A 16,939-nucleotide genomic window follows, 5' to 3' on the forward strand; every position below is an offset into this window, starting at 1 on the left:
TTCGGTCCATATTACCTTTTCAAATATCCCTGTCAATTTTATATCTAATCTTGCTAAATATCCTTTTTTCTTAGGAAGTAAAAAAAAAAAAAGGAAAGAGGGAGTAGGATTTTAAGAATAGCGGTTGTGGTCCCATCTGCCTCAAATCTTACATATCACAGTAGCATATTTCTATCATTATTTCCACTTGTCAAATACCCCAAATACAAAAGGAAAGGCATTTAAAAAACATCTAAAATGTTTCCAGACAGGAAAGATTAAAGGAGACTCTCAGTCTGGAACACCTCTTTTCAAAGATTTCTCCGTTTCCCTGAGAAGCTTGTGGTGAGAACTGTCCAGAACAGGAGATAACAGAAAACACCTTTTGGAAAGTGTGTAGAAAGAGAGATAAGTAGGGTTATATCGCAACTCAGTTTTATGAGAAAAAAAAACCAAACAAACCAAAAAACCCGCTATTTTGCAATTTTGAATGTAGGTTGTTGTGGTTCTCCCCCGAGTGGCCGTAAGCGGACTATTGTGGCCTCTTCTCTGAATGCAAAGCCCTCGCAGAGCAGCGCGGGGAGGCTTTGGCTCGGAGGAGCGATCGCAGCGCCCGCCGAGGGAGGCTCGGTGCCGCTGGGCGGCGCGCAAACCCATTGCTGGGGCTGCACCGCCCCCTGGTGGCCGCAGGCGCAGGTAAACAATCCACAGACTCGGTTGTTTTTTTGGTAAATTTATATATTTGCACAACGTATTGCTGTACAAGGCAGCTTTCATCAGAAAATATCTTTATTGGGGAAAAATTTAAAAATCCTTCTTTTTAAATAACTTCTACAATTCCCAGGGACATTTTACTCCATTTTTATTTTACAACAACCAATGTTTTTCTTGTTCAGGTGCTAACTTGAGATGGACTTTCCTACCTTAATTAATAAACAGAATATTTAAAATATCAGTGCTGCTGAGATGCTGCGAGTCAATGGTATTATTTTAGCCATATAGGTTTGTTAAGGAATGCAGGGTCTCAGACTGGCAGCTTTGCAAACTTTCGTCAAAATACAGGTGGTAGCAGTGTTATTCTATTTACTAAGGATTATGATTCACCTAGATTAGATGTCTGATGTGCTTTTAGAAGTACCATCTGGAAAAACATTAGCATATTTTAACATGTCTAGGGTGAAAGCAACAAATCACTTATTTCCCCTGGGCCTTCCAATTCAGCAGCAGACTATGGCCACGCATACTTAATACCAGGGCAAGTTCAACTCTGCTTCAGTGGCCCTCTGCCTCTGATCTTTGGCTCATTATCTCAGAGCTTATTTTCAACCACTATAAGTGTAAATCAGTAGAGGGTGTGGGGTCTGTCATGCAGTGATTATGTGGAAGTACAGAAATGCAATCAATGTTTAGGGCCTCACTGCATGAAATGCTGAATATTCTCAGTTTCCTTTGGCTCCTCTCTGAGGTTTTAATGACAGAGAAAACCAGGCAAGATTAAAAAATGTAACAGGAAAAGTGTCTGTGATCTGGAAAAAAAACAGGGTTTTTTTATTATTTTAGGGAATCTTAGCGTCTTTGCAGTTGTGAAAGGGAAATCTTAATTAAGGATTTGATCACACAAAGCACTTGATCCCTTAATGTTCCTCTCATTTCTGTCAAGAGCAGCTAACACCTCACAGGAACTGTAAATATCTTGTTGAGCCATATATTTAATGCGCAATGTTGAGGTATTTCTTGGTATCTTCGAATTCCTGGGTTAAACAAGCTATGACTAAGAAGGACAGTATTTGTAATTTCTCTACAGGAAGCTCCAGTAAAAAGAGTACTGAAGCTGTGATTCCACAAAAATTGAGGATCAGCCCAGTATTACCCTCTTGGCCACATCCTTTTCTTCCTGCATTTCCTTGTGTTTCCCTTGAGAAGAGTCTGACACTTAGCCCATACATCTTAAGATGCTAGAAAATTATTTTCTTTTGGCTTTGGTTTGTTGGGTTGCTTTTTCAGGGTGGGGAGATGGGTTAAATTGTATAACGAGGTGCCTTGTTTTTTATGATCCCAGTCAGAAAGGTGCTCAGATTCTATAAAAGCCCTCTTAATATCATGATTTTTTGAGACCACACTAAAAAGAAAAGGAAGATAGTAGAATTAACCATATGCTGGAGCCCCAAGTCAAACGGGGCCTCTGACCACAGCCCAGCACACCCTGCAGATTTCACCCATGGGAAGTTACCCTACTTTGGTCACTTACAGGATTTTCCCAAAGAGACCAAATCTATTCCTCATTTCTACTGTCAAACAGAAAGGACGTCCACCTGAGAACTTGCTGCACAGCTAAATAAACATGAGGCCGAGCAGGGAGTGTAATCACCTGTACCAAGCAGGAGCTGCTGATTTTCTCTGTGGTAAGGGATCTATGCGACACAAGTCAGCAGGCAGCACATGCAGCACAGCACAGCCTGCACTAATACATCCACATAGTAACAATATTAAACACTTGTACGAATTGAATATTGAAATCCTTTTTAACGGAATGCTAAAATCAGACAAGCATAACAACATTTGCCCATGCCTATTTTTGGTCTTATCAAATTTAATACTCTAAGTTGGGGAGACATCATTCAAATAGCAAATGTAACGTTTCTATTTCTTTTATGTGAAAAAAGGGAATTAAAAGCCTTTATCGAGATATTTAAAAATAACTTGATACAACAACCCTCTGAATTGAGATTTTAAATTGCCTCAAGCAGACAACATGTGAAATGTTGCTTCAAAGCACCATGTGCTACAATTTGAAACACTAATGTCTAATTAGAGGTGGAGGGAACATTTCCAACACACCTAGTATTTGATTTTAAAAAGATGTTTCTTGTTTTGTACATTATTGCTTAGCTAAACCAAATCCTCTATGTTTTTCTATTCTCCTCTCAGTTAAGAACAGTGATGCATAACTGCATACATGTCTACAACCAGTACAGCATGTTCTAACTTAAATGATTAAAAATTAAATTTCAAAATATAATAAAAACTGCACCACAATTGAGATAATCAAGTAGGGCAGAGAAACATATGACTATATTTCTCATAGAATAATAGAGTTATTTCAGCTAGAAGTACCCTGGAAGGTATCTGATCCAGCCTCATGTTCTGAGCAGTCACAGAAGAAAAGGGTCCCAGCGGAAAAATGCTTTCATTCTCACAGGATCACATGCCACCAAGATAATTACTGGATCCTAGTATTACAGAAAAAAGTTTGAAGGGCTCTTCACAAAAACTGATTATGTTTTAAGAATGACCAAAGGTGAGGTAAATGCAAAAAACTGAAAAAAACATCTGAGAAAAAGGTATGAAGTCATGTATATGTAACACTTCTCGAAGAGGTTTGTTTCTTCAGAAAGCAATATTAAAGTATCCTTCTTATCAGTCTTTATACAACTCTTCATATTTTAGTTTGAAATGTATTTAAATACATATCTCAGTTAAGTCTGAGTTTTCTTGTGAATTTCATTTAGTTCATAACACAGTTATGAACCGCTGCTCTGTTAAAATTGTAAAATCTCAAGATCAAATTCAGAATGAGTCCCCAAACATGTGGCAAAACAGATAAACCATGTAGGAATCTGACGTTTGTATCAGGAAACCACATTCTAGAATGCATTACACTATTGCTGTTTACATTAAAAGTCCTCTGAAACTGCTAAGTATAACTAATAGTATTTATTCATATTAGGAATTATGCCTTAAAAATCTATCAAATAAAACAGGGGAAGACTCTGCTTAGGGATTTTTTTTCTCTATGAACTATCAGTCTATGGTGTAGAGACGTAGTCTGTAAAAATAACTTCAAGTGCCAAAATTTTATGGTAGATTTACCATAGTGGATATAGATCTTTATATGTCACCACGCAGAGCATTAACTTTTAAGAATTTTTAACCAGTTTTGAAACACTATAGTGTGCTTCCTTCCTGCACCTTCTTTTTGGAATTTGCAGTTTCTTCATCTTTCTTCACCTTTTATCACATCCGAGTTGAAAGTTTCCTTATTTCCCTTTAGATGTTTCATTTTCTCCTTTTTTATTCACTTCCACATCTTCTTTACTCTGCTGTCAAAACAGATGTACACAAAATTCTGTGCATAATTTCTTAGAGTAAAACTACATGCTCCTTCAGAAACATTTTAAGAAATAAAATTTCAACATGAAACATGAGATAGAGGTTCTAATCTCAGCTTTCAAGGCAGCTGTAAAATGTATGAATGGTCTTTAGGGTATCTTGCAAAGATTTTGTAGCCTGATTCCTTTCATGGCTTCGGACCTCAGCTGGTTATTGTTCAGCCATTGCTGAAGCTTCACAAACAATCCAGCAGAGAAACAGATCAAACTCAAATGGTGTCTACTGTGTTTGTCTGGTACTAGAATCCAAAACTTGCCTTTTGTAGCACTTTACGGTACACACTTTGCTTTCATATAAGTATTATTGTTAAAAGAAATAGAAATCACAGGTTTGTTATTTAGGCAAAGGTACATGACTGTAAACAAATAAAACTATTAACTGCTCTTTCAGCTACTCAGCATTGATCAGAATCTTGCAGGTTTTGAATGAGGAAATTTTACAAGCACTTTTACATTTTCTAGGTGGGCAGAGACATGCCAATTCTCCTAAAAAGGCTGAATTGTAACCATTTCTATCAGTTACCTGAGTGGTCATTTTAAATTTAGAGAATGGTTTTGCTTGTGAATTTCTTTTCCTCCAAGCTGGTGAATTAGAAGATCCTGAAGTATATTTGCCTGTAAGAAAAACATACACATTGTTTCCTAACTTCAGCCACAATTTCAGGAAAGAGTCCCTTAGTCCAATATGTGAATTAGCTATTGCATTGGCTGAAGTTTCAATGAATGTTATCAGATGAGCCAGACATGGCCTCTGAAACACAAGCTAGTGTTAAAGGCAGACGCTTTCTAGAGCTTTAAACATAATTTTCAATATTGTAGCATTTCCATGAGGCTCATGTGATCTTCCAAAAGAGGAGATTCTGCTACATCCTTGGTTTTATCAAAGGGAATGTTCCTGGGCTAAAGACCTTCCCAAATACATCAACAGCTTCTGTTTTATCTCTGCTTGTGAAAGCCCTATATACAAGGGTGTATTATGGCTTTTTGCTAGACATTTGATTGTGCCTCAGAATATGCTGCCTAATCACAAACCATTTTCTAAAAAAATTGATTAAAAATGAATATTATTAATATTCTTTTTTAAATTCCATCTTAATGTGATTAATTAAAATTACTGATTTTGTAATAATCCTGCAATTTTCAGTTTATGCACAATGTGTAAATGTTACCATAGTTTTCTGTCTGTGTCCAAAATCTCCTATTGGTGTCAGGCTGATTCTTTTGTTTGGAGCCTTTCTGACCATAGGACTCAGGTACTGCTGGAAAGAAAGGCAGTAAAAATGTGAATGATTCTCCTTAGAAGAAAAATGTTGATTCCCATTTTTTCAAAAATGTTCTATCCATTTTTAACCTGGAAATTTAATAAAAAGCATTCTTCACATTAAGAATGTTCTCTCTATAATCTCTGTACCACCTTGTCCACATTTAACAAAAGCACACATTCAAAGAAAAAAGAAAAAAGACACAACTATTTGTCCTCAAGACAAAGCACCAATGTTGGAATTTGTTTCACTTTATTTACCTTACAGTAGGCATTACTCTGTCTGAAGGAGGTCCTTGTTATTAGAAATTAAGACAGGGAGGCATCTCAAAATGGAGAATGAACCCAGCTTAAGAGAGATGACTGAAACTGCCAAGATGAAATCACTTTTTTGATTTCTGATTATTTAATTTATTTACCACTAAATCTGTTGACAAAGTGACAAATGAAAAAACAAATAAGCCAGAGAAACCATGAACAGAGAAACTGAAAATTCAAATAAAGCCCAAATGATGCACTAGATTGGGTGAGGCTATATATATATATATATATATATGTATATATTAGCAACATAAAAATAAAGTGAAAGGTGTTATAAATCTGAAGCAGATTGCCAGAAAGAAAGATGCAAGATTCGGAATCCCACCTGTAGGCTTCTTGTCAAATTAATGACATAGCATGTACCATCAAGAAGACAGTAGAGTAAGATGAAGGAAAGTACCATCCTTTATGAGCAGCAGAAAAAATAGATTCAGTCCTCTGTCCAACATAATTAATGTGAAAAAAAATAATACTAATGTTAAACACAAAGATTTACACTGCATTTAAATTGATAACAGAATTGTGAATAAGACTCTAACCCTTGTTTATTCAAGACAAAAAATAATCCTAAATAACGAAAATAAATACAAATTCATAATCCTGAAATCTCCAGTGAAATCCCAGTTATGGAAAAACATGCTGCAAAGCAAGCAGCATATTTCCTACTGGGAAAAATAAGGTTGAACGAGAAATATTTCTTGAGACATGACTGAAATTCTACTGCAAAACATACTTCTACTATAAGTAGTTACAAAAAAATAAGAGCTTAAAGGTGGAGTTTTCCAGGTTTATTAAATATTTGAAAAGAATAAATCACATAAGACATCCTGTAAAAAGTGGGGATCACTATATTTGTGCATATCACCACTGCATTGCATGCATGAATTTCTACTGTAAAGACGGCTCAATTACTGTTCATGAATATTCTGTCTGACAAATTGTAAAGCTTTATAAATCCTTACATTTCTGTCTATGGATATGGCTGAAATCTACTTGTGAAAATTATGCTTGATCAAATTTACTCATGCCTGTATTTAAGCATAAAGAACTTATTATTCAGCTGCCAGGACCCAATTGAGATCAGCACAATGTAGACAGGCATTTTAAGAATTCTGTGTACACAGGAACCCACCTGTAGGTCCATTGAATTTTGGTTTTTGAGTGACAGTCCGGTAGACAACATAAGCTGATCGTCGAGGTTCTGGAGAATTTAAATTAGTGTATCTTCCATTGTCTCTCCCATATGGACTGGAAGAAGCAGTTTCATCCTCCTTACTCTGACCCCTTTGTTGATAACCTGGTTTTACTTTGGGGTCCGGAGTGTGAATTCCTAAAAGTGAAAATAAAACCAAAAAAGTTGTCCTATTATTCAAAATTTCACAGAGTGCATGCAACTGGAGACCATAGAAGATTAAAAATATGTTCTTTGTAGATAGACCAATCCAAGTATGGGCTGTCCATATTTGACACTAAGAACAGAAATTTACTAGATCATGCTAAAACATCTCACAGTTTAGTAAACAGAAATGAATAATCTGATGAAATGAAAAATCTGATGATTTTTTCAAAATACCTTTGCCGGTTACTGCATTGGCTGAATTTCTTCGCTCCTCAGAAATCCTTTTATTTTCCTTTACTTCCTTAAAGTGGTGGTTCTTTACCAGTTCAGTGTAGTTTGTTTCTGAGGGATTAAAATAACATGTATTCACTCTTTTAGAAAGCACAAAAAATGTTCCTAGCCAAAAATACTGTGGTATTTTTATTTTATAATCTCCTAATTCATAATAGCTCCCTTTGGGTGGAACATGGTTTCACATGTTAATTATTCTAAAAGTGTCATTCCCCAGAAGGAAAGCAAAAGTGTCTATATTTCCTCTAACAGAAGAAATCTTGAAGAGCAACTAAAAAATTAAATGCAAAAATCAGATCATCCTTTCTCTACACTGCATAGGTGTGGACCTCTGGAACACCCATGGCTGAGCCCATGGAGACCAATCCATGCACTTCTAAGGATGCCTGTCTGAACCATGAATGACATCGGCCTGCAGCATCTGGATACATCCTGGGCAGGTGCAGTGCATGAACATAACAAAGTACTACAAATGATGGAGATAAATTTGCAACAGCACTGGTTGCACAGGAAAGCCCACTTCAAACTACAAACTGAACTTCACAGGGAAAGCTGCATTGTAAAGTAACCACAATGCTCTTCTCCTGACCCTGATACTCTTTGGGAAGATGGGGCTTTGCTCTCCCTTTTTTCCTGCTAACCTAAGTAAGCACTTTTGGTTCCTGTCATTTCAGGCCAAAATGAGGCAGAAATGCTCTACTTCTGCTTCAGTTTATGGTGTAGTTTAAAGACCAAAATCTGTCCTTTTTTCCCTTTTATTCTAAAACTGCAAAGAAATAACTGGATAACAATCTACTCACAATAACATTTTGTAAATTGACAAATAGATTCTGGAACTCTCCTGTGAAAAGGATGAAACTTATCATTAAGGTACTTTAATGTAGGTATTTTAATTTGCTGTACATGACTAGTTTTTGATAAACATACTCTATCACAAGTGTTATGCTCTTTCCTTAGCTATATTTTTACTGGTTTTATTAAGTCCTGTGTTCTGTGAGATACTACCTACAATCGAATCTGTTTCGCTTGCCCTGAGTGGAAAGCGCACAGCATTCCCCATGATCTAACGTGAGCATCAAAGACTTTGGTAACTCAGGGACCCATAATTGAATCTATCAGAGGATGCAAACGGGCTGAAAGAAGGAGAATTAAACCATAACATACAACTGCTGTCATCTTGCAGTGAAAGAATTCACACTGTTAATGGAAATTTCACTTCAGATTGGTTTTGCACAAAATATATAATGTTCAATGCACTTGAAGAGGAACAAAAGTAATCTAATCTAAAAACTTGCAAATATATAATAATGAAGTACCTTTCACATTGGAATACTTTGATGTAATTGGTTCTTTTTCCCGAGGTAGTGCCTCAAATCTGTTCCCATCAACAAATATGCTCCTCTGCATCACAGAACCACCACCTCCTGTAGGAAAGGAGTCTCATAGTTATCTATACTTGAGAGCACCCTGAGAAAGGTGAACAATGCAAAGAGTCTGCTTTTTGAATGGCATGTTTTCAGCTGAAGTGAGTAGAAACCAACTAGTTGATTTATTAAGGCCCACAAAAATTAGAGAAAATAGTCTGTTAAGCAGAGCTGTTAAATAGCCTGTTAAAAGCTTTAAATACATATAATTGTGAACAGAGATTCAATTATTGAATTGTGGCTCAGTGGTAACTGTTTATACAGACATAAAGAATATCTAAAAAGAAAGATACTTTTGTACATAAAGGTGACAGGAAAAGATGCAGAATGTAAGATTCATTTCTACTGTGCAATACTTCTGGAGCTAGAAGACCTACATCAGTTTGCTTCTAGCTAGAGCAAGCAGCTCTAGCATGGTATTGCACTATTTTGCATTGACAAACTAAGGGGGAAAAAAAGAATACTACAATTATTACTATTTTTATAATTAATAAATATTTATGGAAAACAGATTGAATATCACTAAGTATTAAGCAAATTCAAGGAGAATGGAGCATTCTTCAACTTTAATTACATGATTCAATACTGAACTCAATTGGTCAAAACAGTGTGTCTTCATTAAGGTCAACCAAGTTTATGCACCGAGATCGGATCCTGTTACACAAGTTGCAGGATTGCAGCTTTGCTATCTTTCTGTAGGATAACTGAGAAATATAAACCTTATTCATCTTAACTATGGATAGTGTCACAAAAGGAACAGTTTTTGAAAGCATTTTGACTTCAGACAGTCACAGAATATTCTGAATGGGAAGGGACTCACAAGGATCATCAATCCAGCTCTTAAATGAATAGCCCATACAGGGATCAAACACATGTCCTTGGTGTTACTAGACACAGGGTCTAACCAATTTGTCTTCATCTCTATGCCTGCTTTTTCATAACTCCACAGAACCCTTTCTTTCCCAAAATCAACTGTAAGCTGCGTAAAGGATTTTTTCCACTGCAGTCCTAAAATAAGCGTAATATATAATCGTAAACAATGTTATGATTTATTGTTATAATTAATGATTCAGAATGAGAAAGAGTGTCTAGAACACTAAGAATATATAGAAACTCAAATGCAAAATAGGGAAGTTTAATGCATGCATATTTAGTTATTTTATTTACCACATGACATTCAGCAATGAGAAGCTGATGCTACAGTATATTACCTCCACAGTCAAAGGATTTATGATCTGTTCTGGGAATGCTCTCTATCGACACTCTCTTTTCTGAACTCTCCTTTTCTTTTCTTGTATTATTAAATCTTGTAGGAATTGTGTTACCATCACCTGGAAAGGTAACAGAAAGAATGTTTAGCTGTGTGTAAGCACAGGTAATAGCACTGATACTCTCTTCCTCCCACCCCTATGAGGCATTGATTAGTTTAGTGCAATTTCTCTTCACCTCTCATTTTATAACCTTCTATCTCTTTTATTAATTATTTGAATCCTGTCTAGTGTAACTGATGTATATCTTTCATGCTCTATAAGAAAATATCATAATTCATAGACTAAAGAAGACTATGGCTCCAAAGTAAAGACCTAGCTGTAAAATACCTGCTTATTCATGAGCTTCTCACTACCCATGAATTTTATTTATTAATCCTATCTAATGGAATTTATGGCATTTTGAGAATGCATGTCATCTTAGTACCTGAAGCTTCAGAGAACTCAATTGAAAAAGTGTTTTAGAGAAACATATCAATCATTTTCTATTAATGAATCTAATGATAGATGATACTAAATAAAGACACTTCTTAAAAGGTATGTTCACACAACTGTCACTAAGTCTCTCATCTATAGACTAAATATATCTATGTATTAGTTAGAAAGAATTTATCATAACTATTTTAATAACAAACATTTCAAATTTAGAAATTAGAAGAGAATAGTAAATGAAAAACCATAAGAACTGGGGTAAATGTTTATAAATTTGTATTCCCTTGAGCTTAATTATGTTGGATAGTCCAGAATTCAAAACAAAATGTAACTCCTTTGTTCTTCCCTTTTACAAGTCAATTGAAGGAGGCATTTAAACCAAATTTAGTTATAGAAAAGTTTGATTTAACAATACATTTTGACATCTAGACACCCAAGATAGCCAGCAGAGGTCATGGAGCACCTCTGGAAAAATGGCTCATCTCACCCTTTGGCCCCGCCTCGTGATTCAATAAAAAGGAGATTCATTGGAGGTCCTGTCTCTCTTCATTTTCACCAGAGAGCCTAGATGAGAAATTTAAACTACATTCCTAACCTTAGGATGGTTAAAATTAGACTACATAAATCTTTATACTGAAATGATATGAAAAACTTATGTTGTGTATGTCAGAAAAGATTGGGTTAATAGCCCATTTCTACCTTTTCCTTCCACAACTGATGCAGGTCATCAGCACAAGTGTGACTATATATATGGCAAAAAAGAATGAAGTGTTTGTGCAATTTGCTAACAAATACAAATATGTTTCTGCAATATTTTACTTTCACTAAATTTAAAAAGAGGGTAGGAAGTGCAAACTATGTAATAGTTTCTCCCTGTTACAGCAGTTTTAGAAGTGATAAATACAATCCAAAGAAATTAAAATACTTGCCTTTCTGCAAGTTTTGTTCAGTAGTTTCCAAGGGTAATAACTCATCTTGCCATGGTGAAGACACAGTTTTTGTTGATTGGTGTTTGTAAGGGTTCTGAATCCCATAATACTCTCCTACACATGCCCCACGAGGAGAAAAAAAAAAGTCCTAAAGTTTACTGTATTGGAAACATTGCTTCTAAATAAAAAATTATTAATTTCATATTTACCAGATTTGTAGCATATATCCCGTATTGCTCTTTCCTCTTCAATATCTATAACAGTCTTAGGCATCCAGCTAGAAACATCTGCAGGAAATATTTGTAAAAAATTACAAGATAACTATACAAAGACCTTCAATGATTCTTAATAATAAAATATGATAATGACTTTCATTTTTGTCATTGTTTATTTTAGATTTTGACTGCAACCTGTGCTTCTGGACTGAAAAAAAGATTACTTAATATTAGGTATTTTCATGTGCAGTGGGATTGTAGTTAAAACACATTTTTAGAAGCAAACATTTGTCACTTCAAAAGGATTCAAACATATATATCTCCAATATTCATTTTCAAAATAATCTTTCATTTATACCCACAAGGAAATCGGATTCAATGTGTCACCAGAGACTGCTTGTTACAAAACCTCTGTGCAAAGTTACAAAGCCCTGTAACTCCTGCTGGCAGAGATGGTGAAATGAGTGCTCTGGATCTCTCTCAGTTAAGGCTATGAAGATTAGCAAAGCCCTACTTTCTATATTGTTTAAGTGGCATATTCAGGCTGAGATCAAGTTAGGAAGCACTAACAGGCTGGTCTACCAGCCAGCCTGAGGGGCAGTGGGAAAGTGAAAATTGGGTTGAGGCAGCACAGTAACTTGCTGAATGCATGCCTGAAAGTCATTCTTCCACTTTTCACTCTCCAGGAATGTGTCATCTGTACCATCCCTATGAGTCTCTTACCTCTAAGTGAGATATTCTCAATGGTTTAACTGTATTAACATATATGTATATATAAATGTAAAAACATTCAGTTCAACTACTAGTGTTTTGCATCAATTCTCTTTGCTAGATTTAAGAATAACTTTCTCTAAAAAATGATTGCCTACAGAATTTGGTAAGTCAGCTGAAAAAATTACTTAGGTTAAAGACACAGAATTACTTGTGACTTCCCTTTCACTGATGAGTGCATACAGCCCTCGTTCAAAAATTTATTTCTCAGAAACAAAGTACCTCCTAAACTTGTGATTTCATCCCAAAATTTTGAAGAGTTTTTGATGGTCATTTGAATTGGATTGCAGGCTTTAGAAAATACTGCCTTGCTCACATATGGTGACTACCAGTTCCAAAATTTTAAACATTGGCTGAAAACTATCTCAAAAAACTTTTCAACAACTCTTTTCTAAAAATTCCATGGTTATTATAATAAATCAGTTGTGAGGTACATTGCAAGAGCTGACAAAACCCTACAAATTGCTTATAAAAGAAAATAACTGTTTACAGTTGTCTTCCTCGTCATCATCCTCTTCATCATCCTCTTCATCATCCTCTTCATCACTGAGGTTTATAATCAGTGGAGGATGAATTGGTACTAAAACATTGTCTTGATTTCTGAGTGAGTCCTGACGATGGGCAGGATGCAGAATGCCTCCTTGGACATCCTGTTTCAATGGGACATCTGCAGACAAGAACATTAAATTTCTTTTGTTAGAAGGAAACTAAAGTATCACATCCAGGTTGACAGCAGCAGGCATACTTCTGAAAACATTATCAAGATTAGACATTATCTTGTGCAGAGGCTGGCAAGAGAGCACCTTCCAACTCCAGAAAGTATGAAAAACACAGGTGCCAGTTCCTCTAAACAGACATGGGCATTGCTGAGTACAGACTTTTGAAAAGAGGAACATTTTCCTCACTGCACTATTTTAAAAAGTTGCAAACATGCTGTATCAATCCCCACAACATCCATTCTGAAGAATTTAGCAATGCTAACCATAGGATTACTCATTTTAAATTTGAAGATTTTTTTTTATATCAAACTAAATCTCAACTCTCATTGCTAGGTACAAAATGTAGATTTTGAAGGAATGTGAAGTACACAAAAATAATTTACACCTAATCGGAAAAAAAATCAGAATATATATAATTTTCCTAAGGAATTCATATATTAATTTCCTAAAGAATTTATCTCCACACATAACATTTTCAGCAAAATGGCTTTAGTACTGGGATAACACATTCCAAAAGCCAGGAAATACAACGGACTAAAAAGAAAAATGATGAAAGATGGTGAGTCTATGGGCATTGTTCAAGCTGACTGATTTTCAAACACAGTATTCTGCACACTATATTAAAAATATTGAGGTTTGATATATTTTCCAGTCTAAAAGAAAGTGTGGGTGTTTTTCTATTATTCCAGTTGTTTTTATTCTTATGCATCTCTTGCTTGCCTATAAGTAGCATATATATAATGTTAAACCTTTTCTCATAACATGATTGCAAATTGGATTTGTTGTATTTCATGTAAGAGATGTGTAAGATACAATACTAACTTGATGGAGCCTTTTTCAGTGTTCAGAACAGGCTCTTTTTTAGCTCCATGAAAAACAAGCCAAATTAAACCTAAATTAGTTTAACAAGATTTTTAAGTATAAGAACAAAAAAAGAAGCAGGCTTAGTATCTTCATGGCTATTATGGCACACACAGGCTTTGAACTTGTACATATCTCAGTAGAAAGTAAAAGGGTTTGGTCTGTTTTCCAGCTGTGATTGTTGGACATTGCTCTTGCACAGGATACCCTTGCCCACAGTGTCTTTTGGGCACAGTCTCTGACTTGCACCACAGACAAAAGGATGCTGTGTAAGCAGGAGCTCTGCTGAAGGCAGTTTAGGTGCTTGGAAAAACAGCACTCCAGGTCTTCCCTTGATCCTGATTAGTTAGGCTCCACATGCTCAGATACGACAGGCTACATTTTCCTGGGGCAATTTCAAGAACATCAGGTTTCATGGTGACTTGCTGTCCTCACTCCTGCTTCTGAAAGCTCTCTTTGTTGTTTGCCCTGGACTCTTATCCTGTTCCAGGTTCCAGCTGTCTACCAGGATTTCTGGTAATCAAGAGCTCCTCTTAGAAATGGATGAGGAAAAAACTCGACTTGTAACAGTGGAGTTTTCCACAAATAAGAGTGCTGCCTTACTCACTATTATTGTACTTCAGTAATATTTAACCAATGTTCAAAGCTGAAATTTTTATTCAAAACAACAAATTTAAATATATCTGCACAAATAGCTCTGTAATCTGATGTTATCTCTACAAGGGGCGTCTCGTCCATACATGTTACACTCTATCAACAGATAGTGGCGTCCTTACCATCCTCCTCCTCCCATCACACACACTACTTTTGATTTCTCTTAAATTATTACCTGCATACTAACCATTTGAACTACTAAAGAGATTTAATCTACCAGAAATTCAAGTTAAGCAACATTTTTATTCCATGGATTTCAGCAACCTAAATGTGACTTCATCTTTTGTATCACTAATAGGTATGAAGATTCATAATATGACAGCTAAAATAATTCATGTGGCAATCTTATTCAAATTCCCTTCTTTCCCTTAAACTTTCTGGGCTAGCAGATCATATCTGATTGATTCGTCGTGGTGCATTTCTTGACCTACTATTTTACATAAGCCCTGGAAGGACATTTTTGTCTATTTCGTTACTCTAGTGAACAAATTGTTTAAAAAATATTTTTACTCACTGTTACTAGGTGGCAAATAAAGTCCATTTATATTACGGGGTTTTCTGTGAAAGAAGTCACAGCTTATCCTCCTACAGCCTACGGGCTCTGTCTCCCAGAAACAGGAAAACTTGCTGTAGTTTTGCTGCAGGAGAAAACAGTTTTCAGGAATTGTAAATATAACAATCAAAATTGAGTAAATGGATTAGTACATGCTGTGTGACACATAGGATTGAATATGTGACAGTTCACATTGCTATAAACATATGGCCAAGATTTTGTGGAACCACATTCTCATAGTTTACAACATTTCAAATTATCTTTTATGACTTTTATCATAAGCTCTGGATAGCTCTGAAGTTACTGAGCTAAGTCAGTGGTGTTTGGTGATGTAAAATTGTTTCTAGATTAGAATAGGGGTATGACAGTCTACTTAGTTTACTGCATACTCTTCATGAGCCGGTGGAAAGGAAAAAAAATCTCTTAAGTAATTTAACTGACATATGGCTGAATTTACTTTTCTGTACAATGGAAAATCAGATCAATCTCCAGTAAAATGTGTTGTACAAGTGCAAATCTTGCGCTTGTACTGCCTTACTATAAAAGGACATGAATCTATGGGAAAACATGTGGTAAGAAACAAAATCCAGAAAGATTCCCAACAAAAACTAAAAAAATTTGGGACTTGATGTCAGCACTACTGCTATTACACTGTTCGCATCATCTTTCAGCTTCAGCTGTTTTTAACGATGACAAACAAAAACCTCATGGGAAAAATAGACTGTCTACATTGATTTGTTTAATTATTGCTTCTTTACTCATACATATACTCATACTGCTGATCAGTGTGGCACCAGCTAAAAAGTCTGCATAATACTGCTGTGATAGTACTTTCATAACATGTGTCACTTCTGCTAAGTCATACATAAAATTGTTGCTCTGCATCTCCTTATCAGAATTCACAGTTTTTAGCACCATCTCTGATGATGCAATTTACTTATCCTTACAACCTGAGGTACCTTTCTCAAACATATGATAAACTTGTAATTCCAAAGAGGTAAGGGCTCACGAGATTTACCCTGAATACATAAACTAAGGCTTATATCCTGGATGTGAATGGCATCTCACCTGAGAACTGTAAATGCCAGGTTGGGGGTTATTTCGAAATGAGTTTCCGAGTAATTTTTTTTAATGAAAACAAGGCCGTACTTGAAAATATAGAAATATTTGGAAGCAGGTTTCTCCCAGTTTCAGACATTAACAGCTATGTCTAAGAGCAGCACCTCCAAAAACTTTTGGATTGTAGTCAGTACAATTGAGCCACCCCCTGAGAAACAAAGCCCATTTCCCTGGTATTAACACCTAACTCCCCGACCCTTAAAAATGGATGGAATAACCAAGAGCCCTAAAACCATCCCTGGATTTTTACCGGGTGGAATGAAAGTACTTCTTTGAATTAAAGCTATCAGCAGTCAGGCAAATCATCTTATCCTGAAAGCAGTTTTCTTCCAAATGCCAAACCTTCAGATGACATAAAGCACAGTGGATAGTGTAGCTAAAACAAAAACTAGTTGAAGGAAGCATGTGGTACCTTCTCCATGTGGCTGAGCTGTTGAACTGAACTGAGAGCAGTTGTTAGCCAGGATGGAATGTTACATTTTAACAGTTGCCAACTGCTCTTCCAGCTTGGGACACCAGCATGATGCTGCCACATGACCCGTCCAGGCTGAACACCTTCCTTTCTCTCTACTGCATCCAAGTAAAATATAGAACATCACATTGTTTCAGAGTCGTCCATTCTGGTGGTTTTTTT

At 35.8% G+C, this 16,939-nt stretch overlaps 1 protein-coding gene across 1 annotated transcript; it reads right to left on the reverse strand.

Annotated features, from left to right (window-relative positions):
- Nucleotides 1-452: 452 nt before the first annotated feature.
- C1AH12orf50 (chromosome 1A C12orf50 homolog) lies at nt 453-16,840 on the reverse strand. The gene is made up of 11 exons (XM_038154918.1): nt 16,718-16,840; nt 15,148-15,271; nt 12,890-13,066; nt 11,623-11,700; nt 11,414-11,527; nt 9,996-10,115; nt 7,304-7,411; nt 6,851-7,060; nt 5,318-5,407; nt 4,672-4,763; nt 453-656 (listed from the first exon to the last, which is right to left on the reverse strand). Exons 1-11 carry the CDS (start codon nt 16,838-16,840, stop codon nt 453-455), a joined length of 1,440 nt encoding a protein of 479 aa, XP_038010846.1.
- Nucleotides 16,841-16,939: the final 99 nt, after the last annotated feature.

The sequence above is a fragment of the Motacilla alba genome, chromosome 1A (genome assembly GCF_015832195.1).
Source record: "Motacilla alba alba isolate MOTALB_02 chromosome 1A, Motacilla_alba_V1.0_pri, whole genome shotgun sequence".
NCBI classification, from domain to species: domain Eukaryota; kingdom Metazoa; phylum Chordata; class Aves; order Passeriformes; family Motacillidae; genus Motacilla; species Motacilla alba.